This window comes from Erithacus rubecula (assembly GCF_903797595.1).
Source record: "Erithacus rubecula genome assembly, chromosome: 15".
NCBI classification, from domain to species: Eukaryota; Metazoa; Chordata; class Aves; order Passeriformes; family Muscicapidae; genus Erithacus; species Erithacus rubecula.
In genome coordinates this window covers 4,521,544-4,545,578 of record NC_136667.1, presented here as the reverse complement: position 1 = coordinate 4,545,578, position 24,035 = coordinate 4,521,544, and the positions used below count along the sequence as shown (strand labels likewise).

Genomic DNA, 24,035 nt, shown 5'->3' with positions numbered 1-24,035 from the left:
AGGGCCAAATCCTGCAAATTTTTGGCTTCTCCTGGGAGCCTGGGCACAAAGTACATGACTACAACTGGGAATTCATCACCTCTCTCCCTTGGACATGCAAATTTTACTGGAACTCCCTCAGCTAAGTAAACAATTTTAATAAAATTACATCCCTCTGTATCCCATCCCCCTTTCCATAAAGTTTTGAGGATTTTTATGTTTCAATTATATTTTTCATTTTACAAAAATATCAGAAATATTGGGAAGGAGTACAATGGAGTTTTTTAGAGTGCTGCTTTTATTGAAATAAAAGGTTATAAAACAGTTTGATGTATTTTTTATATTTATTGATATCTCAAATAGGCAGAGATTGTAAATAAGCTCAATAATACCCTTTAAATACAGTCTTATAAAATTAATTCTTAATTACTGCATGAGGTGATGAATTAGAAAACTGTCCTGTGTAAATTTTCCCACAGGAGTGTGAGTTTAGAATAAACTTTCTAAGTCACTAATCATGGAATCCAAGGATGGGATTTTGGAACATTTCTCAAAGTGCTGTCCATTACAGGATTTCTCTTCCCATTATTTATTGATTAATTATAAAGCTTCTTCTTGTGATCTTCAATTTGAGATTGCATCTCCCTCTTACCCTCATAAGGAAAAGCTTTAACATGGAAACTTCCATCATTTCCTCTGCAGTAAAGTGACCCCATATTTCATTTAACTCTTGCACTTCCATCATTTAATGGACATTCACATTCTGCTGTAGCCTTCCAGCTTTGTATCTCTGGACAAGTCTTTCCTCTGATGTCTTCAGGAGTTCAGATTTCAGAATCTCTTTTTATTTTTGGCCTTAAATTATTAGGGCTTGAGACATCACCTGCTAGATTGTTTTGTGTGTCATCTTGATTTGGAGAAGCCTTACATTTTTGGAAGATCCTTTAAGGTGTTTTGGTTTTGATTTTTTTTTTGTTTGTTTTTTTTGTTTTTTTTTTATTGAAGGACTAATTTAATTTAATTTCCAGTGAAGTGGTTTTCAACACCTGCAAGTTGTTGCCCTGTTGACTGTTCCCTCTCATTTCTCTTACACCAATAAAAATGTTTATAGTTTGTGAAGCCCCCAAGTTCTGTGGGGTTGAGTTTCTGCTGGAAAGCCACCGTAGGTGGGAGGTGAAGCTGTGAAGACCCATGGTATCCATAAGGACAGAACTGTGCCATCAGTCCTTGTTTCCCTGAGGTTTTCTTTGTTATCCCTGGATTATAATGGTACAAGTGTGGAATTTGGTTGTAGAGGTGTAAAAAAGCATCTCCTGTTCATTCTCCACATTGTCCTTGAAGCCTAAAGGATCTGCCATTTCCTGCTGGGGATCCCCTTCTCTCCATGTGTTTCCTGATGTCTCTGGGCACCTTTCTCTCTCTGCTCTGTGCAGTCAGTAGATCTCAGCCTCTTTTTTTTTTCCTTCTTTGCTCCTTCCTCCTGCTTGCTGACTGAGGTTTTTACAGGTCACACCTTTCAGACCTTGACTTTATTCCAAACTGATTTTCCCATCTTGACTTTGCTGCTGCCTCTGGACTCTGCCAGCCCCCCGTGCCCTTGCATTTTTGGGGGGTTTTGTCCTTGCTGACTCCAGGATGCCTCTGGAATGGCTGAGGAACATTTCCATGGGAGACACAGTGCATCCTGAAATGGGACATGGAAAAATCCCACTGACAGTGACACTGACCTGTTGGTGCAGGTTTCAAGCAGGTATTGGAGAAATCCTGGGAGCTGAGAGCTGAGGGAGGGATTTAGGGAGACCAGAGGCTCCTGAGATACATCAAGACTCTTTAAGGCCTCGTTTTGTCTTTCTTGAACAAGTGGAAAACAAACCAGGCTGCAGCACTCCCTCCCTGTCGGGAGAAGAAAGCAGCAGGACCAAATCTGCTGTTGGAATTTCCCTCCAGCAGCCCTTCCATCCCTCCCACCCGAGGGCAGTTGGGGTGAGCCATGGCCATGCTTGGGGGGCTCATCCCAGGGGGTGTGGGTGTCCCAGAGCTGGGCCCTCTGCTTTGTTCCCTTCAGCCCCACCCACCCCCTCAGCCAAAAATGACATCTTTCACCAACTGCTAAAGTCTCCTGCTCCTGCTTTAATGTTCATTTTGGGAGTTTTCAACTGGATTCTGAGCTACCTCATGCAGGAATCTGCGTGGCAGCCCCGAGGTCCAGCCCCATCTGGGTGACAGAGTTTGTTTCCTTTGGCAATTCAGATGTAACAACCAGGCTTCCAGCCCTGGGAATCATTTCCCTCAAATAGCTGCAAAATAAATGATGGGACATTTTCCAGTGCAGTGCTGCAACCACCCAAAACACCACTGTAAAATTCACAGAGGCCAGGCAGAGTGAGTGCATTAAGCAAGGCTTAGGGGGATTATGGAATTAAATTGGGAGTCCCTTCCACCCTTCCCCCAGTCAAAGACATTCGAAAATAAATATTAAAAAAGGGTGTTAAAACAATGGCTTTGGCTAAACCTCTGCAAGCAAAGAAGCTCGTGGAGGCTGTTGCTGGGCTGTGGACTGGTGTGTTCAGGCTGTGTTCCAGAGGGTTTCCATCAGGGATAATCTCAGGAACACCCAACAGCCTCTGCTTCCCAAATTCCCTCTGCAGAGCAGAAGTGCAGCAGCCCCTGCACAGCACAGGACTTTGCCTCCTCTCCTCTGCATCCTGCTGCTGCCTTTGGCATTCTTTATCCTCTGCCTGCCATTCCCAGCTCTGTCCTTCTCCCAGCAGCAGGAGCATCCTGCTCCTTTCAGGGAGAGTTTGTGCAATGAAAGCTTTGCTTTAATCTGGGCTGGATTTAGCCAGATGCTGCAATCCTGGGAAGGCTTACACAGGGCTCAGGTCTGCCATGGGAATGTGGCCTTGATTTGATAATCTGGGAATGGTTTATTTAAAATTAAAAACATAGAAAAACCTTTAAAACAGATTTTTATTTTGTTTTAGCTCCTTTTGGCCTTGCAGTAGAAAAGGCACCCAGGCTCCTGGTCAAATACAGGGTCTGGCACCCATGAAATAGGTTTTAAGCTAATGAGGCACACTCTGCCTACTTTAATTAAATGAATTAGAGCCAAAAAAAAAAAGCATTTCCCATAAGAAGTCTTTAGCATCATAATAACACAATTTAAATATTTAATATAAAAATACATAAAATTAAATATTAATTTCCAATATACTGACAGAGCCTATTTGACCCAAATGACCCCACAAATATTCCCTTACCAGGGAATCCCTTTTCTTTATATCTTTATTAACATAATTACAGTCCTTTACATTTAAAAATCTTTATTTTAGTACAGTTCTCTTGGTAATAAAATAAATCCATGAGACACCTGTGCAGCAAGAAATAGGATTTACAGAGATTTTTTTAAGCCTCTGGGGGCAAACACGGTTTATTCTTGCCATGTCAAGGCCTGGGGTAGATGAGCACAATGACACCAGAGGCAGCTGAGTGTATTAATTAGTGCTAATTAATAAAGCTACTGAGTTATCTTTGACCTTCTCACAGCTCACTGCACAGGCTGAAGAGGAAGGATAAGGAATGAGCAGAGGAAAATCCTTTTGGTCAGAATTTTTCCATTTGCCATCCCTCTCTGACTGCCCCAGGTCCTGTGTCCCCCCCCTGTGCCTTAGCAGGGAGTGGTGACTCCTCATCCTGCAGTCTGCACTTCCAGGGAATCCTGCAGCCCTGGCAAGGGGCTGGGGATGCTGACTGCTCCTGACAAGTCCTGCCTGGGAGAAAACCACCACGGCAGCGGTTGGAAACCTGAATGATGTCACTATGGCAACAAAATAACTCACCTTAAAATAAAATGTGCATTGGAAGCAACCTCATGTGCTCAGGGAATACAGGGAGGAAGCTCCTGGTTTTTAAATGTATGTATTTTTATGTTTATGCATTTTTAAATATTTTTTCGGCTTCCTGAATTCTTGCCCTGTTACCAGATGCTGATACAAATATGAGAAATATTTTAATTTCTCTCATAATGAAATGAAAAAGAACATGGCCAGACCTCCAGAAGAAGGAGAAATGTCTTTGCTGGAGGGCAGGAAAACTCTGGAGCAGCTGATAACTACAAGTCTTTCTGATAGATGTGAGATCCAGACTATCAATATCTGCAGCTCACAGCAGTGAGTTGGGACTAATTATGGCTAATATTTCTCATTGATATAGTCCATCTCCTTCCAACAACTCCTAACTCCATTTCCATATGTGTTCTTTCCAGACAGGTTTGTTTCCCCCTTGTTTCTGCATTAAATAACAGCAACAGGTGGAAATTAAAAGATTTCTCTGGAAATTCCAAACTCTCTCTGGCTCTTTTCATCCCATGAGCATCCCAGCGAGGTGGGAACTGTGGTGATTCAGCCACAGCGCTGCTGGTGAGATGTTCCCAAGTTTTCTCATAATCCTGGATGCTTTTTAGACAGGAGTGAGTGACTTTGGCCAGCTCTGTTGAGAGAAGCTGGTGGGAGGTGCAGTGGTGGGGGTGAGGCTGTGAGCTGTGCTGAGCTGGAGGGATCCAACCCTGGCAGCAAAGAGCAGTTGTCCTGTTGGGATTTTCTCCTGCTTACCACAGACAAAGAGCATTTATGGGATGAAGCATAAGGCCATGGAAAGCCCAGCACCCCTGATCTGCTCCTGCAGCGACCCTTAACTAATCCTGAGTAAAAATAGAAACATGAATTGTCCAGGGTTTCACTGGGAAGCAGAAATCGGGCAATGCTTGGGTTTGAATCTTCCAGATGATGGACTGCAAGAGGGGGATGTTGCTCTGGAAATCCCACTGATCCCCAGGAACTGGGATCATGGTGCAGGTGGAGAGATGCTCCCAGTGCTCCAGGGGCAGGGCAGGGCTGGAGCTGTTTTAAGCCCAGCATTGGAGTGAGTGTGTGCTGAGGACAGGCAAAGAAGTGCCAAAGGCTCCACAGCCACAGGTTTTCCCATGTTTTTGCAAAGTTCAGCCCATTCATAAAAGCCATAGAGAGCCCAGCACATCCCAGCAGGAATCATCAGCACTGCTGCAGGAGCAGCTCTGGACTTCCTGTTCTTGCAGTACAAAAATAAATACATTTAAAGAATAATTGTATTTTATATAATACTTATATGATGTATAATTCTATATTATGTAATAATTTTCCTCCCTATATTCCATTTTCTGAGATCTTTGCACCCAGTTCCATGGCAGAGAAAATAATTTACTTTCAACTGCTTCTTTTATAGGAAATCAGAAAAAGTGGATTAAAAGGGATGAGGTTATGAAGCATGAAAAAATACTCCACAACAACTGTGGAGGAGGGAAGAGAAGGTTCTGCTCTGGCCCTGGGTGAGTTCTAGTGGGTACTTTGGTGCCAAATAATGCTAATAATTGCGAATGTCACATTTTGACGTCATGAGCACAGCATCCAGACACTGCCTCTCTCGCTGCCATCGGGATTTCCTCGCCATGCACATTCTCTGCAGCCTGTGGTCATTGCGAGAGCAGGGAGTAGCTGCTGTGCTCCCCGGCAGCGCGGGAGGGATCAGCCAGACCGAAATCCTTTCCTGCCATTGATGTGAGCACGGCTCCAGCACCGGCTCCGGCTCCATCCCCATCACTCCCGTAGCCCATCCCTGCAAGGAAAAGTAATCACTCGGTTTACCTCCGGGTTTAATTAGTCCCTGCTCCGGGGCTAATTAGCAGCGCGGTCCGGCGGAGGTCGGGGCCGGAGACCTCCCTCCCGCTCCCATTCCCCCTCCCATTCCCATTCCCGTTCCCTCTCCCGCTCCCATTCCCCCTCCCATTCCCATTCCCGCACCCATTCCCGTTCCCTCTCCCGCTCCCATTCCCGCTCCTACTCCCATTCCCGTTCCCTCTCCCGCTCCCATTCCCGTTCCCTCTCCCATTCCAGCTCCCATTCCCTCTCCCGTTCCCATTCCCATTCCCGCTCCCATTCCCTCTCCCGCTCCCATTCCCTCTCCCGTTCCCATTCCCTCTCCCGCTCCCATTCCCTCTCCCGCTCCCATTCCCGCTCCCGTTCCCGCTCCGTGCCATCTGCCATTGCCATGACACTGCCTTTGCTTTTCACGCCTGGCTGGGCGCGCTGGATGCGCGGGGTAATGGGGCTATTTTTCCCCCCCCTTGGTCTTTGGAAAGGAAATAATAATAATAATAAGCCCAGGAATGGTTGGAACTGCTGCACACTGCCCTTTTCCTTCCCACTTTTCAGTGTTCAGTTTTCCAGTAATTGGGAGGAAAATTGCCCTGAAAGAAAGAAACAAAAATCTGTGTTATTTTTTAAACATTCCCCCCCCTGCCCCCCCCCCCGCGCCACACAGGCAGCTGCAGAGAATTTCTCTTCCAAAGGGATGATGTAATGGGCTTTGTCAGCCAATGCTGGAATGAATAAAACCCGAGACCCGAAATCCATCCAGGCTTTTGATGAAACTCCTGAGGTTCCTGGGGCAAGTGGTTGCCAAAATAGGCTGGAACCGCTGGTTTTGTCACACAGCTTTTGAAAGAAGTGATGGAGAGTCAGGGGCTCCAACCAGGGGATAACCAAAACCACCAGGTTTTGTCCCTGCTGAGGGAACAGGGACCGTGTATCTGGGGACACTCAGTGAAGGGGTGCACAGCCCTTGGTGCTGGGACATCAAGCCAAGCTTTAACATCCACCACAGAGTCACTCCTGGTCTGAACATGGCACCTACAACCACATTTTATAGAGAGATACATGTGCATATGTAGTATTATTATATACACCATGATATCGTTGCCCAGAGAGGCTGTGGCTGCTCCATCACCTCTGGAAGTGTCCAAGGCCAGGTTGGACAAGGCTTGGAGCAATCTGGGCTAGTGGAAGGTGTCCCTGCCCATGGCAGGGGGTGGAACTTGCAGGGTTTATGGTCCCTTCCTACCCAAAGCAGTCTGGAGTTTTTGATATGTATAAAGCATAAATATATAAATTGTACACAAGTATCACCAATTCCTGCTGCAGCAATGGGCACATTGTTCTCCCAAGGATGTCCTAGGCTGCTGAGGCCAGGAGATCTCTCCTCTCTATGACTTATCCCAAGTCTCTCTCTAGCTTTTTTTTGGGCCTCTTTAGGCACTGGAAGAGACTCTGAGGTCTCCCAGAGCTTTCTCCAGAACACCCCCAGCTCTCCCAGCCTGTCCTCACAGGACACACAGCACTGTTCCTGTCACCCCAAATTTCTGCAGTGAAGAGGCTGCAGGGCAGGCAGGGAGAGCTCCCAGCACTCCAGAAGGTTCCAGCTCTTGCAGGGACAGCACACTTCCAAGTGATGGAGAAGAATCATGGATACATTTTGCCTTGGCTGCTCTCTGGTTCCTGCTTGTGCATCCTTGCTGGGCCTTCCTGCAGCAGGAGCTGGGACAGAGCTGTGCCACCATCCCCCAGCCCTGTGGAGCCACCACCACAGTGCCACATCCAGTGACACCCTGAGAGCTGTGGTACCTGCTGCTGATCCCTGTGCCATCACCCCAGGCAGCTGGATACCCCAAATTCCCAGAGATGACCTCACTGTGTGTGCAGAGCAGCTGTGCAGGAATCCCCAGCCAGGACCTAGAGGCTACAGCACCAAGTGAAGCTGAGATTTATAGCCAAGATGGGCCAAAAAGGGGGTTGGAAATAATTCCTGAGCCCAAATGGAGCAACACTGGGAGCTGGGAATCTGGACCCCTGCTCCAGCCCAGTGGAGACCATCACCTCACCTTCAGCAGCACCCAGCAAACCTGGGCCCTAGGGTGGCATTTGGGGAGAGAGTTTTGCCCAGAGCAGGAGGACGTGGTGCCCTTTTCCTCCTGGAAAAAATTCATCTCCAATGGAGAGTATTTCTGGGAACACACCTGCACAGGGGATGTGCACAGCCCAGGTCAGTGGCACAGGCTTGGCAGGGACACAGGTGCTGCCTTGGGTACATCCCTGCCGTGTGTCTGTCCCCACCAGCAGCCACAGGCTGCAGACACCAGGGACATTTCCCTCCTTTCAAAGTGTCTGGAATGTGGCTGGAGAGGCTCAGACCAAAGGGGAGGTACAAACCTGTGTTCTCTCACCCCCCAGCTCCTTCCAGAGGTCCAGAGCCAGGGACAGCTCCAGGTCCTCTCCCACCACCATGGGTTGCACTGGTGACATGTCTTTGTGTCCCACAGCCCCACCGGATCATCCTCCAAGAATTTGTGTAATCACTTCCTAAGCCATTATGATTCCTGGGCTCCATTTGGGCAATGAGTTACATGGTTTAATTACTCATTGTTTGAAATATGTTCGTTTTGCATCTGCCACTCTGTAATTTCATTTGGGGCCTCTTTGTTTGCTTTGTGTCCCCATACAAGAGCCACCGACCCCTATTCACTGTCCCTGTGCCGCTGCAGCAGGGAATACAAATCCCTCCTCCTTTTCCCCCCTGTCTGTCAATTCTTTGCAAGACAAAAAGGGTAATTTGTTTAATTGTTGCTGGTATAATGTCCTAAAAGTCTCCTTTCCCCTCCAACAGTTAATTACACTTGTTAATTATTTTAATTATTCCCAGGGTAGTGCTGTAGGTGTAGAGGAGCACAGGAGTAAACACGGAGCAGGGAAGTCGGGGTTTACTCCAAGATCTCTGTGGATAACCAGGCTGTGACCACATGGGTGGTGAAACCAGAGCAGGGAATGTGTGGCCTGGATTTGGAACTTTCTGTTGGCAGCACAGAAGGATTTATAGGAAAAGGAGGCAGATCCTGCAGGATTGTCCTTGGCTGAGGCCCAGAGAGGCGACTCCGGCCTTTCTCTCCTGCAGAGCTGGCACAACATGGAACCAGACTTGGGGAAGCACTTCTGGTCAGCACCTCTGTGATGGTGCCTTTATATGAAGGAAGAAACCAAACCAAACAAACTTCCAGCCCTCTGGAAAGCTGAGGCTCAACCCGAGCTCAGGGACTGCCCTCCTCCAACTGCAGCCGTGCTCGCAGCAGCCCCGGATCTGTGACACAGCAAAGCTCCTTTGTGGTCCCACAGAGCAGCCCCGGGCCAGGGTGAAACCCGAGAGCTGCAGCCATCCAAACCTTCTCCACAGCTCCTTTTATCTTCCTGGGGGGAAAACAAACAGCGCGGAAGCCGCAGCTTTGTGCCCGGGATGTCGCACATCTGGTTTGAGCTCCAAGAAATGCACTTCCACCCCCTCCCCGAATTGTTCATGTTAAACAAACAAAACCCTGGCGATTTTGTGAGATTTTTTTTTTTTTTTTTTTGGCTCTGGGATAACTTTGGAGCAGCTTTGACTGAGAATTCCAGGCTTGTGCTGCACTTCATCCCCAGTGGAAGCAGCACACCTCGCTGGCCGGGAGGGAGGGAGGCACTTCCAAATGCCCTGAACTCCTCGCTGGGAATGCTGCCAAGAGTGGGAGGGGGGGTCTTGATCACTCTGTTTAGGTTTCAGTCCAGCATTTTTTCCTGTGTTATTTATGCTTCGTCCCCTCTCCCCCTTTCAAGAACTCTGGAATTGTTTAAGATGTGTCCAATTGTATTAAGTCGCCTTTGAGAGCTTTGTGGTGTCAATTGGATTCTCACTCTTAGGAAAGCAGCTTTCCAATTTGCCATTTTTCCTTTTCCTATCACATCATCACCAACTCTCTTTCAGTGCTGTCAGGTGTCACCTCAGCCTGAAGTTCATGCTAATTCCTGGACATCACTTCCATCTGACACAGTTCCTGTGATTCCCTGGTTGGTGCTGCAGGAGGAAAGGAGTGTCATTCCTCTGGGATCCTCTCCCTGAAGTCTTCCAGCAGAGGTGGATAAATCAGGGCAGATGATGGAATAATGGAATCACAGAGTGGTTTGGGTGGAAAGGGACCTTAAAGCTGATCCCATCCCACCCCTGCCATGGCAGGGACACCTTCCACTAGCTGAGGTTGCTCCAGCCTGGTCTTGGACACTTCCAGGGATCCAGGGGCAGCCACAGCTTCTCCAGGAACAGATGAAAGGTGTGGATGAAGGGGCTGGGAGCAGCTCTGATTCTTCCTCATCCCCTCCTTGATTCACCCTGGCACAATCCCAATCACACCCTTTCCAAAGCAGGGACAATGGTCACACAAGTCACCAGTGACATCTGTCCCCTTGTCCGTGCTCACTTGTGGCCAGCCCCAGCTCCCGGGGCTCTGGGACAGTCTGCAGCCACGCTGACACTGTTCTCTGCAAGGACAGAGGCTCCTCGAAAGCCGCCAGGCGGCCCGGGCTGTTCTGGCTGCTGGAGCCGGGTTTGGGAGCGGGGCTGCGGCAGCTGCCCGGGAGAGGAGAGGAGAGGCAGAGGGAGGAGCCATCGTTCCATTGCAGCCATTCTGTTCTCTCTCTCCTTCATCAGATTAACACCAGTGCTACTCCATTAACTGCCGGGGAGCTGCTCTTGAGCTGAAAAGCAGATCTGTCGGAGTGTCACAGAGTCCATGATTGGTTTGGGTTGGAAGAGACCTCAAATATCCTCTGGTTCTTCCCCCTGCATGGCAGGGACACCTTCCCCTATTCCAGGTTGCTCCAAGCCCTGCCAGCCTGGCCTTGGGCACTTGCAGGGACCCAGGGGCAGCCACAGCTTCTCTGGGCACCCTGTGCCAGGGCCTCACCATCCTCACAGGGAAGGATTTCTTTCCAATATCCAATCTAAATCTATCCTACTTCATCTTAAAGCCATTCCCCCTTGTCCTGTCCCTCCATCCCTTGTTCAAAGTCCCTCTCCAGCTCTCCTGGAGCCTCTTCAGGCACTGGAAGGGGCTCTGAGCTCTCCCCAGAGCTTGTGTTCCCCAAACACCTCCAGCACTCCCAGCCTGGCTCCAGAGCAGAGGGGTTTTCTTTCTTTTGTGTACAGTCATTTCACTCAAAGGAGCGAAAGTAGATGTGGGATGCACCTGCAAAACCCTTATTTTAATGTACTTGGAGAGGTTGTTTTATTTTATTTTGCCTCGTTTCCCCTTTTCTTTACATCCCAAGGGCCTCGCTGTGATTTCCATTCTTTGCTTGCTGAGGCAGCTGTGCCCTTTCCCTCCTGATCCTCCTGTGCTGCTCCAGCACATTGCTGATGGATGCTGAAGACCAGGATGAAGTCTGGAGGTGCCTCCTCTGATTTCCCCATCCCTCCCAGCACAGTGACCAGTGTTTTCACAGTGGTTTTCAGTGGGTTTATTGTTCTGAGCAAACAAAAGCAAATGCTTGCCCAGTTCTGTTGAAGATCCCGTGAGGACACTGTGAGGACACTGTGCTGCTCTGGGAGCCTGCCCCAAAAGCTGCACCATGGAATTACAGGAACATTTAGGTTGGAAAAGCCCTCTAAGTTCATTGAGTTCCCCCAGCACTGGCAAGGCCACCACTGGCCATGTCCCCAAATGTCACATCCATAGTTAAATCCCTCCAGGAATGTGACTCCATCCTGTGCCAGGGCTGGATCACCCTTTTTTCCTGATATCCAACCTGAACCTCCCCTGGTGCAGCCTGGGGCTGTCTCCTCTCATCCTGACAGGTGTGGACACCTCACCTGGCAGGGTGTTCCCAATATCACTCAAATCCTTTCCCATGACCTCACCTCAGAACCATCACTGTCTTCACACTCCTGAATCTCTTCACCTTCGCATCTTCAAGGTCCCCAATTGTTATGATAAATAATGATAATCAGATCCAACAATCTGTGGATCTCTCCCAACCAGCATCAGAGCTGGTAACACCCAGAACACAGGGGACAGCCAGCCAAGGACCCCAGGGAAGGCATTCTCCACAAATTCCAAATTAACCTGGAAGTAGTTTGACCCAACAGTTTGAAACCTCTCCTTTCCAGACAAAATCAGCCAAGCTTGGGAGCAGCCATGGAGCTGGCCTTGGATTCAGAGTCCAGACACCAGGACAGCCGTGGAGGAGGGTTTGGCATAAGCCAGACAATCCATTCATTGTGCAACTCTCTCAATACCCCATGGCTCTGAAAAGTTATGAATTTGAGCAAAATGTTCTTGGGCAATTTTCTGTACTTATTTGAAAGAGGAATTTGATTAGAACAATAGTTATAGAATTAAGAACAACTCCCACCCTGGCACTCAAAAAAGAAATAACCAAAACCAAACACTCAGTTGTATGTTCTGTGTAATAACCTCTGGACTGGATGGAGAGACACGACTCAGGATCAGAGTGACCTCACTCCAAAGGCTGTTTGTACCTTGGCAGATGGATGGATCCTGTGCTAAGAAAATATCAACTCTATTCAGTGCCTGCTGCTTAAATGACAGTGCTTGAGACACTCAGTGACTGGAGGCTGGAGCCAAAGAGAAACGGTCCCATGGCACCAGGGCTGGGAAAAGGGGATTCACCTTCCTGCAGGACAGGATTCCTGTTCTAGAGAAACCACTGGGGTAGGAAATAACACAAATTGAAAATATTTCCAATATGCATTCTCTCCCTGGAGCAGTACAGACCCATTGGGATTTCTCAGCAATGGCTAAACTCATGGAATCCTGGAATGATTTGGGTGAGAAAAGAACTTGGAGATCATCTAATCCACCCTTGCCCTTGGCAGGGACACCTTTCATAGCCCAGGCTGCTCCAAGCCCCATTCAGCCTGACCTTGGACACTTCCAAGGATCCAGGAGCAGCTACAGCTTCTCTGGGAACCTGTGCCAGGGTTTTGGGACCCTCACAGCCAGGAATTCCCTCCCAGTATCCATCTAACCCTGGTTTTACCCACACCTCAGCACACTGCCACCAGGCACAGGGAATCCAGTTACTGCTCCATCACTTTTCCCTGGAGGAGAGACCAGAGCATGCCCCAAAATCTCTGCTGGATTAAGGGAATACTGCCAAGGAAAAGGCCCTCAGAACTCCCTCACCTTCCTGGAGCCCAGTTAACCCTGAGCACTTGTACACAACAACAGGTGGAACAGACAGAATAAAAACCCCCAGTGCCCAGGCCTGGAAAATGAAATCCACATTTAAACATCCTCTAGTGGCCCTGGGGGGGCTGATCCTGAACCCCACTGACTCCAAGACACTCTCACTGAGATGCTGTTTGGGGTTTGGACACAAAATATTCAAGCTCTTGGAATTTCCCATTGCTGGGCTCAGGAACAGTTTAATGGGAGAGAAAAGGTTTCTGCATTGCAGACATTTTTGTTCTTATTAAATATATCCTGTAGTTGGTCATGGATGTGAAGAGACTTTCTATAAAAGCAGGAGTTGATAAAATTGCATAAAAATCCTGGTACTTAACCCCAGTTCACAGGTCTGGTGCAGTTCTCTCCCAGAGTAAGGGGGCCTGGATTAATGGGAAGTGACAGAGAGGGGCCCAAAGCTCTCCAGCTCCACGGCTCTCCCTCTCCCACTGCAGCTCTCCTGGAATTTGGGAACCTTCCAGCAGCACAAGCAACAAACCACAATCAGCTTTTGAGGAGTCTTTTTTATTAAGATAAATCCAGCAAAATTCCTAACAGTGGGTACATACAACCAACCTGCCCTTTTTGAAAAGAAATGTTTGTATTTCATTTAAAAACAGGATTACACTTTTATTTATTTATTTTTCTTTTTTTTTTTTTTCCAAAACTGACAAAATAAAATTACATTTGGGAAACAACAGATTTCCAGCTCTTAGGTTTTTTCATGAAAATAGCTCACCTTCTTTATAAAAGCAACCCACAGAACCACTGGAATGTTTCACACGGTTATTTGTTTTGAGACCTCCCCACTTTAAGAAACCATACAACACATACAAGGGAAAAATTAAAATCTGAAGTCTGTAAGCATGACTTACACAAAAAGGGACACACTGACAGAAGTCAAAAGCTACCACCACTTATTCTTTCCATGTACCATACAAACTATTACAATCACAAAATTTAAAAACAATGACTTTTTTTTTTTTTGTTGTTTTGTTTGTTAGGGATTTAATTCCCAAGTAACCGAGATGAAGATGTTCCATAATTAAATTCATGCTAAAAAAACCTGCATTTATAAAATAGTTGATAAAAATATTCCTCTCTGTTAACAATACAGCATGGAGGTACGGATACCAAATGATGGAGATACAGGGCAGGGTTAACATTACTCGGACTTGGCTTCCTTTTCATCAGATGCTTCAGCAGCTGGTGCCTAAAAAGGGGTTGGGAAGAACAGAAATATTATTGGCAATTCCAGTCTAACCAGCATCAAAAAGAGAGCAGTTTGTTAACACAGATATGGATGAAACTTTGTGTGGATAAACAGAAATACACTGAAAATACTGACACAACAATGGGTTGATAATTCTTAAAATAAAAACACAGGAGTATTAATTAGTGAGGTAATTTTGGAGTGAGTGCCTGTAGAGAGGCAGGTTTGGAATATATTTTAATTAGTATCAATGATATGTTAGGGAAGTTCAAGCCCTCATCATAGGGCAGTGGAAGAATTACACATCAACCACAATCCCATTCTGTCTAAACTCTGGGGAATCACCTCTCACCTTTCTCTATAAAAATGTGCTTTTACTTTTCAAGTCAACACATCAGACCTGCAAAGCTCCCTCAAAGCAAATGAGCCATGTAGAGCTTTAACCAAGCAGCTCCTGATCTTGTTTTAAAATGAAATAAAGGACCCTGGGCTGGCTGGTGACACTCAACCCATGAAGAGACACCCCTGTCAGTGACAGAACACTGGGCTGGGCTGAGCCACAGGCAGAGCCCTGAGCAAACCTGCTTCACTCTCAGCAAGGACCCTGCTGGGATACCCAGCACAGGCAGGAGCTGCCACAGCAAGGACCTGGCAGAGGAAGCTGCAGACAAGAGACAAGACTGAGTCTACTTTGCAAATCTCCTGTTGAATTGTTCTGAGGCAAATAATTGTTTTAAAGAACTGTGTGGAACTCTAACCAGATTTCTGGCCCAGCACCAACCCGTGCTGAGCAGCAGAGGAAGCCAGAGTTGAGAGGGGATGTGCAAGGTCAGCTCAGGAGGGTGATGATGTCCCTGGTTCACTGCTGCCCAGAGCTGAGGGCCCAGGGCCAGCCCCTGTGGAAAGGCTCCAGCACAGAGCAAGGAGCAGGCCATTGCTGCAGGCTCTCCCTGGCAGGTACCACAGCTGCTCTGTCTCAGTGTGGCAGTGACCCCCACCCTCTGGAGCCCAGCAGAGCTCCTGCAGCTGCACTTCAGCACAGCTGGCTCTGTTCCCAGCTTCAGTGGAGCTAAAGTACCTCATTAGTTTTGGTATCTCCATTTTCAGAGTGGTTTTCTTCTTTAGCATCCTCTTGTTTAGTTTCCTCTTTGCCTTTGGCTCCTTTCTTCCCTTTTGTTGCTGCCTTTTTGTCCTCCTTTTTATCATTTGCTGCTTTTTCTTTCTGTGAAGAAAACAGACAGTGATATATTAAATCCTAATTTCCATCTTGTACATCAGCATGCTCTCAACTCCAAAACTCTCTGCACGACCTCCTTCCACCTCCAAACTTCCTATTGACAAAGATGAGATCAAAGTTTCACAGGAGAAGTGTTTTCCTTCTGTCTGTCCTGAATGTGCTACAGGGAAGTGCAGGATATAAAAGCAGCCATGGCTGGGGTTAAAAGAATTCTTATTTTAAATAGGCATTCAATTAAATTAGCTAAAAAATGTTGAGCTGGCCTCTATTTCTGCCCTGCTGCTGAAAGGCAGCCACAGAATAAAACCAATATGTGCAAACACCAGAATACTTCAGATGTGCTGGTAATGCCTATTTAGAAAAGTGTAACAAAGCTGTAGGCAAAGGACTTTCCCCCTTCCCTGCCAGAAATATTCCTTGTGATAATAAACCACTTCCATGCCAGAAAAACTGGGGGCTCAACAGCATCACTTTGCTAACCACAAGAGAGTTGCATTTATTATTTAAGTGCAGATTCTTCTATGTGGATCAGGCTAAATCAAAACAAAACCCCAAACTCGATGCTTCTGTAGCAATAACTTTCCACAGCAAGGTCAGATCCTGACCCAAATACCTGACCCTCATTAGTTTCCCTTCCAAGGATGTGCCTCTTGCTGCCAGTAAGTAACAGCACTGGCTCAGCCCCTTGCTTGATTAACCTACTTACCACAGAGGAGCCAGAAACCCTGCAAGATCTACTCACAGCTGAGTGAGGATCAATGAAAATCACTGCATACACATGTACCTACTCAGGAGATTTGTCTCACTGACTACAAGTTACCAACAGTTTACCTTCTTCAGTCCCTTAGTTATTAATGCACAAAGTTAATTCACCTTAAAAATGAGCAGATAAGGGCAAACTCAAGAGTGCTAAGGGGTAAAGTCACCTGATTCTTCAGTTATTAAAAATTCACCAAAATTAACAGCAAATTCTCCAATAATGCAGAAAATTTAAGGAGGGGCAGTACATTCAGTGAGTGAGGGTCTCTCTCCTCTCTAACCTCACTCCTCAGTCTGAGGGATTTCATCCCACATGGAAAACTCTCCTGCAGTGAGAGTCAGGATTTTTGGGAATACCCAGTATCCTGGTGATGTCTGGCAGTGAGATTTAGAATTACAATTGTAATTCTGCTTATCTGTTCCCTTATCCCACAAGAAAACCCCACAACAAAGTATTAACAGAGCAAAAACCAATTCTCTGGGCTGGAAAAGTCCCTCTTCAGAAAACACTGGAGAAGAATCCAGGGAACTGACTTCCATGGCTGGACTGACTGGAGAGAAAGGGACACAACAGGTCCTCAGCTGCAGCACTGTGTTCATTTTCCTCAATAATTTTGATTCAATAATCAGTTCCTGCATTTTAGAAGTGATAAAACTCCTTTGCCAGCTCCATGATTTTCAATATGGCAAAATTTAACAGGTGGAATCTATTCTGACACACAGGAAACCATTCCAGGATCCTGAAGGATGACAAATAAAGCACTTGGGGCAGACACTAATTAAAAATGCTTCCACAATTCTTACTCCATCACCCTTTGCACAGGTGTTGATGCAGTTTGAGGAGCTCTAGAGAGCCAATTGTGCAGCTCAAGTGTCCTGGCTTCAAACAGCACCTCAGGAAAAGGAGGAATAACACTTCCCAAGACCAGCTGGGGGCAATTCCCAAAGCACAGCTCCCAGGGGATCCCTGCATGATCCCAAAGGGATCAGCTGTGCACTGGGGGCCCAAACAAAGCTTTGCCAGTCCCTTCCAGACCTTAACTCCTGCATCCCTGATCCTACAACTTTCCATATGTAGTTAACTTTAATGTTTAGTGGTTTATTTTAGTGAACTGTTTAGTGTTTAAACCCCATGATAATAAAAACCCAAACCCAGCAGTGTGGATCAGCCACTGCTCCCTGCCCTGGGTGCCACCAGCAGCTGTTTCTGCTCTGCCTGGGGCACGGGGCACTAGAGGGAAGTGCAGTGCTGAGTGTCCAGTGCTCCATCCAGCCAGGAATGTCTAGAACTCCAGCTGCAGGGACCAGATGGAACAGGAAAACCTCACCCTGCACAGCTCTGAGATTACAGAGCTGAGCCCAAGGGGACATGTGGGCTTCTCTCTCCTTTCCACAGCATCTCTGCTGCTCCACACAGAGGATGTGCAGGGAGACAGGCCCCTCACCTGGAAGTCTCCTGGACCACAGGCAATTGCAAATTCCTTTTCAAATGAAAAGGAAAAAGCTCCTGGTTCCCAGCCCATCATCCCCCTCTGCAACCAAAACATCTCTCCCCCATGTGCTTTGCCCACTTCATCATCCCTAACCACAAGGAAAATGTGTGACAGGAACAGGTTAAAAACAATCACTGAAGTTTTGTTGCTGGGGTGTTTATTTATTTTTTTTTTAAGCTGCAAAATCCTAAATGTTTACAGAAAAATCTAACAAAAAAGCACTGCAAACTGATGGCTGGGAAGGCTGATAAGAAGGGGATGGAAAGAAATCCCTCATATATTGCAGAGCTGCCCCCTTTGAAATTTCAAGCTGTTGCTCCAAACTAAAAAAGAGCTTTTAATAGTTTATTTTTTAATTATACTGTCAGACATGCCAATGTTTTTAACATTTCCAAAAATACCCTGCCAAAGGGGTCTCTAGGACTCTGAGTGATTAAAATGTGATAAACTGATAACTAACTGCAGAGAGGGCCTCAGAATGGAAATATAGTAAGAAACTGTAATTAAAAGCACAATTTTCAATGCCTCCTCTAATTGAGTCTCTGATCTCTATTCCAAGCATCATTTTCCCAACAATGCATTATATGAAACTTCAGAATGGCCTTGTAAAGCAGCAGCAAAGCCTCACCACAAGGGATTTCAAATCTGCTCAGTTTACCACATTCCTTTAGTAGAAATTGGATAAAATTATGTCATTCCCATTCTTTTAGCTCACATAATTCCATCTTAAAGCTTTCAGGATAATTGTGAATAAGCAAAGTGGTTAATTGTGGGGGGTTTATCCCTGTAAATACCTTGAGAAGGAAAATATAAGTTCAGTTCAAGACCCTTACCTTAGGTGCTGCCTTTTTGGGCTTTGGCTCCGGTTTGGGTGGAGCAGGTTTCTGCAAAAAACACAAGAAACAAAGCAGGTGAACACCAGAAATAAATATTCATATTTATATTTTTATGAGCATTATGTTGGTAACTTTTGAATTATTATTTGTTGCAAAAGATCAATGGGTAAATTACCAAGCTAAGGAGAGAGCAGGGGATTTACAGAGCAGGAGATTTTGCATGGAGATGTCCTACAGGGAACAAATCCATCCTGACATCAATATTCCCTAACTCTGGGAACTTGTGCCCAGGTGGAATGTGCACTAACACAGACATTTTATCTCATCTGAAAAGCCTGGGATGTGGGGATGGATGTTCAGGGAATGGAAACTTTAGATATTACAATACTCTAAGCGTGCCTTTCCCAATTTTGGGGGGAAAAACTCCAACAGTTTATTTAGAACTGTCCCCATCCCAAGTGATAAAATACTGAAGGACAAATACAGATACTCACAGCAGATAGTCTGGCTGACCTTCTCTTTGGCTGCATAAGGAAAGATAAATCAGTAAAATTCAGAGAGCACATAAAGCACACCTTTCTCATAAGTGCCACCCAAAATAACATGGCATCATGAAACCCCATAGAAAACCTAGGATTTATGAAATTATGGGCATTATGGCATTATTATGGGCAAGGTGAGGGCCCTGATGACTCCCCATCCCTGGCAGTGTCCAAGGCCAGGCTGGAGGGGGCTTGGAGCAGCCTGGATGGTGGAAGGTGTCCCTGCCCATGGCAGGGCTGGCACTGCATGAATTTAGGATCCTTCCAACCCAAACCAAGCTGTGATTCCATGTAGGTCCAGCTCAGGGTATTCTATGATTTCCTAGAAGTGCATTCCTGCTCAGCAATTCTCTGCTGCCACCACTTTACTCTGCTGATGTGGTAAGGGATGGAGATTCTTTACTTGCAGGAGTTGTGGGGCTCAAAGGGACACGTTCTCACTGGAACCTTCCCTGACTTCAGCCCAGGGAGCTGCTGGACCCCCAGCACCACCTCAGGGGACAATGATGGCCCTGAGCACCCAAAAATCAGGCACAGGCCACCCCCAGGGGCTGAAAACCCCTCATGAGCTGTGGACTTCCTAATTTCTGCACAACCCCACAGGAATTCTTGGAGTGGGAACCACACACAACTCCTACCTCCTCCTTTGCCTCGCCTTCAGCTGGAGCCTGCAAGGAAAGCGAGACACTGAGGTGAGAAGGTAGCACCATGGCTGTGACCACACCTGAGCCCTGAGGCGGGCGGGGGGGCCTCACAGGGCCCCCCAACACATCCCACAGCAATGGCGGCCTCCCCCATCCCCGCCGCCTCACGGACTACAGCTCCCACAATGCCCCGCGGCCGCCACCGATACGTCATCACGTCGAGTTCGAAAAGTTCCCGCCAATTTCCCCTCACACAACAAGGTCGCCGCGGGCCCCGCAAGGACAATGAGGGAGAACCGGGAACGCGGCGATCGCGCCCGCCCGAGGCGTTTCGACTCGCTCCAGGCCGCCGGCCGCCCCGTGCGGGGCCGGGAGGCGCCTCGAACGGGCCGAAACCCCTCAGGCGGGCGCCTCGGTGATTGAGGGGCGACCGCGTCCCCGCCCCGCCCCCCCAGCCCGCGCTGTGAGGGGAGGGGGGGGGCGCCCCATATTCCCGCTGCCCCAAAGTTCTTCACTACGGTGATAAATAAATCGCTTTTCCCCGCTTTCCTTGAAGGCCAGTTTCAAATTCTGCGCCGCCTAATGGCCCCAAATTACCATTGCACAACCATCTGGTATGACAAGAAGTGGGAGGCAAAAAAAAAAAAAAAGGAGAACAAAGGCAAACGCAGGAGAAAGAGGCGACGTTTAAAGACGAATCCAGCCGGGAATGGCGCGATGGGGATTAAAAGGCTGGCGGAGGTGGGTGGGGGGGTCTGGGGGGGTCGTGGCGCAGGTTTTGGGGGGGTTTTGCTGCCCCGCGTTCTCCACAGGGGCAGCACAGCACTATGGCTGTTTGTAATCCAGCATGGAGACACTGCTGCTCCAGCCTTCTCCTCCTTCCCAAACAAAACAGCCCAAAAGTGAACTCGCCGCGCTGCCCTGCCCGCCCCGAGCCTATCCCTCCGCTCCCCGCTCCGCTCTAGGGCACACACCAAAAATTAAAAATGCAAAAAAAGAAAAACCAACCAAAAAACCCAAAAAAACTCCACACACACGCGCGCGCGCGCTAATTTTTTTTTTTACAGCTAAATTTCCGCGATTGCCGCTTTAATCTCTCCCCCTTCGCTCCCCATCTGCCTTCCCTCGTTTTTTGATTATTTTTTTTTCGTACTTACCTTTCTTTTGGGCATAGTTGCACCTTAATAGTTGATTGCAAAACCTAATAGAGATAAGATATCGAAAAATAAATGGAAGCGGCGAAAAACTGTTCCGACCGTCCTGCAAAAAAAAAAAAAAAAAAAAAAAAAAAAGAAAAAAAAAAGAAAAAAATAGACAGGAAAAAATACCCCAAAATAAAAAGGAAGATGTTTAAGGGACCAAGAGTTAATTGCGGCAGAAACTGAACAAAAAAAAAAAAAATCCCCCCCTCTTTATTGCAAACAGTAAAATACACCAACACGCAACCAAACTGCATGAATGGGGAGCGCGAGATGGGCCCGGCCGCTGAGTGACGGCCGCAACGGCCAATGGGGGCGCGGGGAGCGGCGCGGGGGCGGGGCGGGGGCGGGGCGGCCGTAGCGCGAGCGCCGCGCGCTTTCCGCGTGTGCGCGGCCCGGCAGCGCGGCCCCGGCGCCGCCGCCTCCGCCCGCCCGCCGCGGGGCCCCGCGCCGCCCGCCGCCCCCGGGCCCCGGCCCCCGCCGGCCGCCCCGCAAACTTCCCGCAAAGTTCCCGCAGGCCGCAGGAACACAACATGGCCGCCTCGGCCCCGCGGCCTGCGAGCCCTGCGGTACCTGTTGGAAAGGGCCGTGGCCCGCCCGTGGTCTCGGCCGGCGGAGGAGGGAGGGGGCTGCGGCCTTTGTCCGGCCCGAGCCGCGCGGGCTCAGCGGGCGGTTTAACTCCCGGGATTGCCGGAGCAGTTGGCGCTCGGACCGGCCTCTTGGGCTGGCGCCGTTGAGCTTGGCCCCGCAGCGGGGCCTGCGAGCCCGAGGTTGTTCGCAAGGTGAAGTCTCAGATTTCGGCGGGGATTAAAGAAAATCGGCTCTCGTTTCCTCCATTGCTGCTATGTCTGGCAGTGCCTCCACCATTTATTTAGTGTATTTCCAAAGGGAAAGCACAAGGTGTGTTAATACCACCTTCAGGACCAAAGCACTTTACACTAAGACTTGAAGCAGGAGCTGCTGCTCTGAGGTGTTACTGTTCCTGCCCAAAGCCAGAACAACCCTTCCTAAAACCTGCAATAAAGTGGATTCTGCAATCTTCCTAGAAAGGCAGTTCCAGCACCCAACCCCCCAAAGCTTTCCCCAGATCTAAACAGTACTTTGGTTATGAATTTCAGCTTCTTTCAGATTCAGCAGATCCAAAGAATGATTAATGAGCATCAAATTCCAATAACATTTTACAAACCCTGTCGTTTCACATAATATTATCATTTTCTCCCTATAACTTCATTTTTCTAGACTAAACAAATTCTTGGAGGCCTCATGATCTCATAGGCCATATTTTCTAAACCTTTTGTCATTCTTAGGCTCTTCTGGACTCCACTTTGCATTCCTGCCCAGGTCTGTACCCAGTAATCAGGTTAATTAGGTAACAGATCTGAGCGTGGCATTTGCAGAGTCAGCAACAGCATCACCGTGTTGGTTCAGACTCCTCCTGATCCCCTGTAATCCCCAGATCCCTTTCAGTGCTGCTCCCTGAACAGCTGTTCCCCCGTTCTTGACAAATTCATGGTGACTTTTTGATTTGTCACTTTTTACGTCACCTCCCTCTCCAAGGGCCGAGATGTCAATAGTTTATTATCTTCCTGCACTTTGCAGTTAAGCTGAACAATTTTCCCTCCACGGAGTCACCCTTCTCCCCCTTCCTCCAGTCAATGTTGATCCATCAATGCCATGATTATTTTGTTAAAACACACCAATTATTTAAGGATGGCCCTGACTGGCCTGAATCATGGGGGAGGCATTTTCCAGCCTCAGTGTAACCATGTAACCAAGTACAATCATACCTCCTTCAAGTTCTCCTGTGTTAATCAACATTTTAAATAGTGCTTCCAGTAGTTTTCTCCATCTTCTGAATTAAATGTGGCCTGAAATGAATTTCAAGAGCTCTTGGTCTCTGAGTTCTCCATTGCCATCAAGGTTTGTGGTTGACTTGCCTCAGGAGGTTTCTCCTGTCTCCCTGCAGTTACTCTTTCATCCTTTCTATATTCTGAGAGGAGTCTTTGTGGAAGAGAAATGGGAATTTATTGAAGGGTCTCCCAACATCTTCTGAACAACTTGCATGACCAACACTTTGAATCAAAATGTGCAAGTGAAGCACAGATCTAAAATTCACAACTGATTTTTGCATTATATTTGCTCTGCCTTCATTTTCTTTACATTTTCTCAAACACTTTTATTTTTAAAAAAATCATTAAACCATTAACTGACCTAAATAATGACTAGTGAGAAGATGATTTCCCTCTGAAGAGACAGGATAAGCTGCTGTAAGATGCTGTTATGCTGCAAGTATAAATGGCTGTAACTATGCAGGAAATGACAGACCTGGTTGTTAACCAGGAGAATAAGTTTATTCTGGAGCATTAGTTTGTAACATTACTTTTTGGATGTTTTTGCCCAAACTGGCATTTTTTATTCAGTACAAAATCACCTAAAACTGAATATATGCACCATCTCAAATCAAAGCAACAAATCAGAAATTCATCTTTTTGTGTGCTGCTGTTTCAATGAGAATTCCATGCTAAAATTTGAATTCTCTTTCTATAAGGAGTTGTTAATTCCAGAGGAAAATCCATCCAGTCTGCAAACAGAAACATCAAACCAAAAATGACCAGCACAGGATGGCAAGTCTCAACAGCCCACACTGAACTTACAGTGATGCTCAGATGCTGAGGAATGGTTTGAAAATTGGGAATATCCTGCAGAGGAGAAGGCCTGCTCCTGATATCAGAGATCTGTAGTACTTCAGGAATGTTTTCCTGGACCACCTTCTTGAACTGCAGTAGATCAGGACATTCCTGAATAAAGGCAGAACAGATCTAAATCACTCTTGGGTGACTGACTTCTCACCTTCCTGGAACAGGCAGTCAGATACCTGTTCCTTTCTCATTCCTTTGTGCTAAAATTTGTGGGGGTTGGAACTCTGGGAGATTCCTTTCCACACATTCTGCTTTCAGCCTGGTTCATTTAACAGCCCCACAGTCATGAGTTCAGAGGAAGAGAAATCATAGTCGTGGTACATATGACCAGTAATATTAATACATATTTTTTGGCAAAATACCACAAAACACATTTTTGTGTTCTGTACCTGATATTTAAAGTGTCCTTCTGCCTTATTTTATATAACTTTTGGGATGAGTGGATTATTGATCTACAGAAGAGGTTTGTGCTTGGTTAATTTTATAGTTTGTCCCGGGTGATTCTGTGGTTTGTCCTG

The 24,035-nt window shown here is 47.3% G+C and overlaps 1 protein-coding gene and 1 long non-coding RNA gene across 8 annotated transcripts; one reads left to right on the top strand and one right to left on the bottom strand.

Moving 5' to 3' along the window:
* Positions 1–12,899, top strand: LOC306808575. 3 transcript variants are annotated; one of them, XR_013776066.1, is made up of 5 exons: positions 1–1,729; positions 3,963–4,148; positions 4,244–4,397; positions 5,239–5,341; positions 11,815–12,899. It is a non-coding gene; the product is annotated as an uncharacterized lncRNA (long non-coding RNA). The 3 variants fall into 3 exon arrangements; XR_013776067.1 differs by having other exon boundaries at positions 10,977–12,899; XR_013776065.1 differs by lacking the exon at positions 3,963–4,148 and having other exon boundaries at positions 10,977–12,899.
* A 500-nt stretch (positions 12,900–13,399) lies between these two features.
* HMGN5 (high mobility group nucleosome binding domain 5) lies at positions 13,400–21,410 on the bottom strand. Of its 5 annotated transcripts, none has more exons than XM_079319270.1 (7): positions 21,392–21,410; positions 20,777–20,820; positions 19,614–19,643; positions 18,928–18,957; positions 18,431–18,481; positions 15,187–15,330; positions 13,400–14,108 (listed from the first exon to the last, which is right to left on the bottom strand). In XM_079319270.1, exons 2-7 carry the CDS (start codon positions 20,789–20,791, stop codon positions 14,061–14,063), a joined length of 318 nt encoding a protein of 105 aa, XP_079175396.1. In that variant the 5' UTR covers positions 20,792–20,820; positions 21,392–21,410; the 3' UTR covers positions 13,400–14,060. The 5 variants fall into 5 exon arrangements, with proteins under 5 accessions (XP_079175396.1, XP_079175395.1, XP_079175394.1 ...); XM_079319269.1 differs by lacking the exon at positions 21,392–21,410 and adding an exon at positions 21,059–21,115; XM_079319268.1 differs by lacking the exon at positions 21,392–21,410 and adding an exon at positions 21,059–21,080 and having other exon boundaries at positions 20,777–20,879.
* Positions 21,411–24,035: the final 2,625 nt, after the last annotated feature.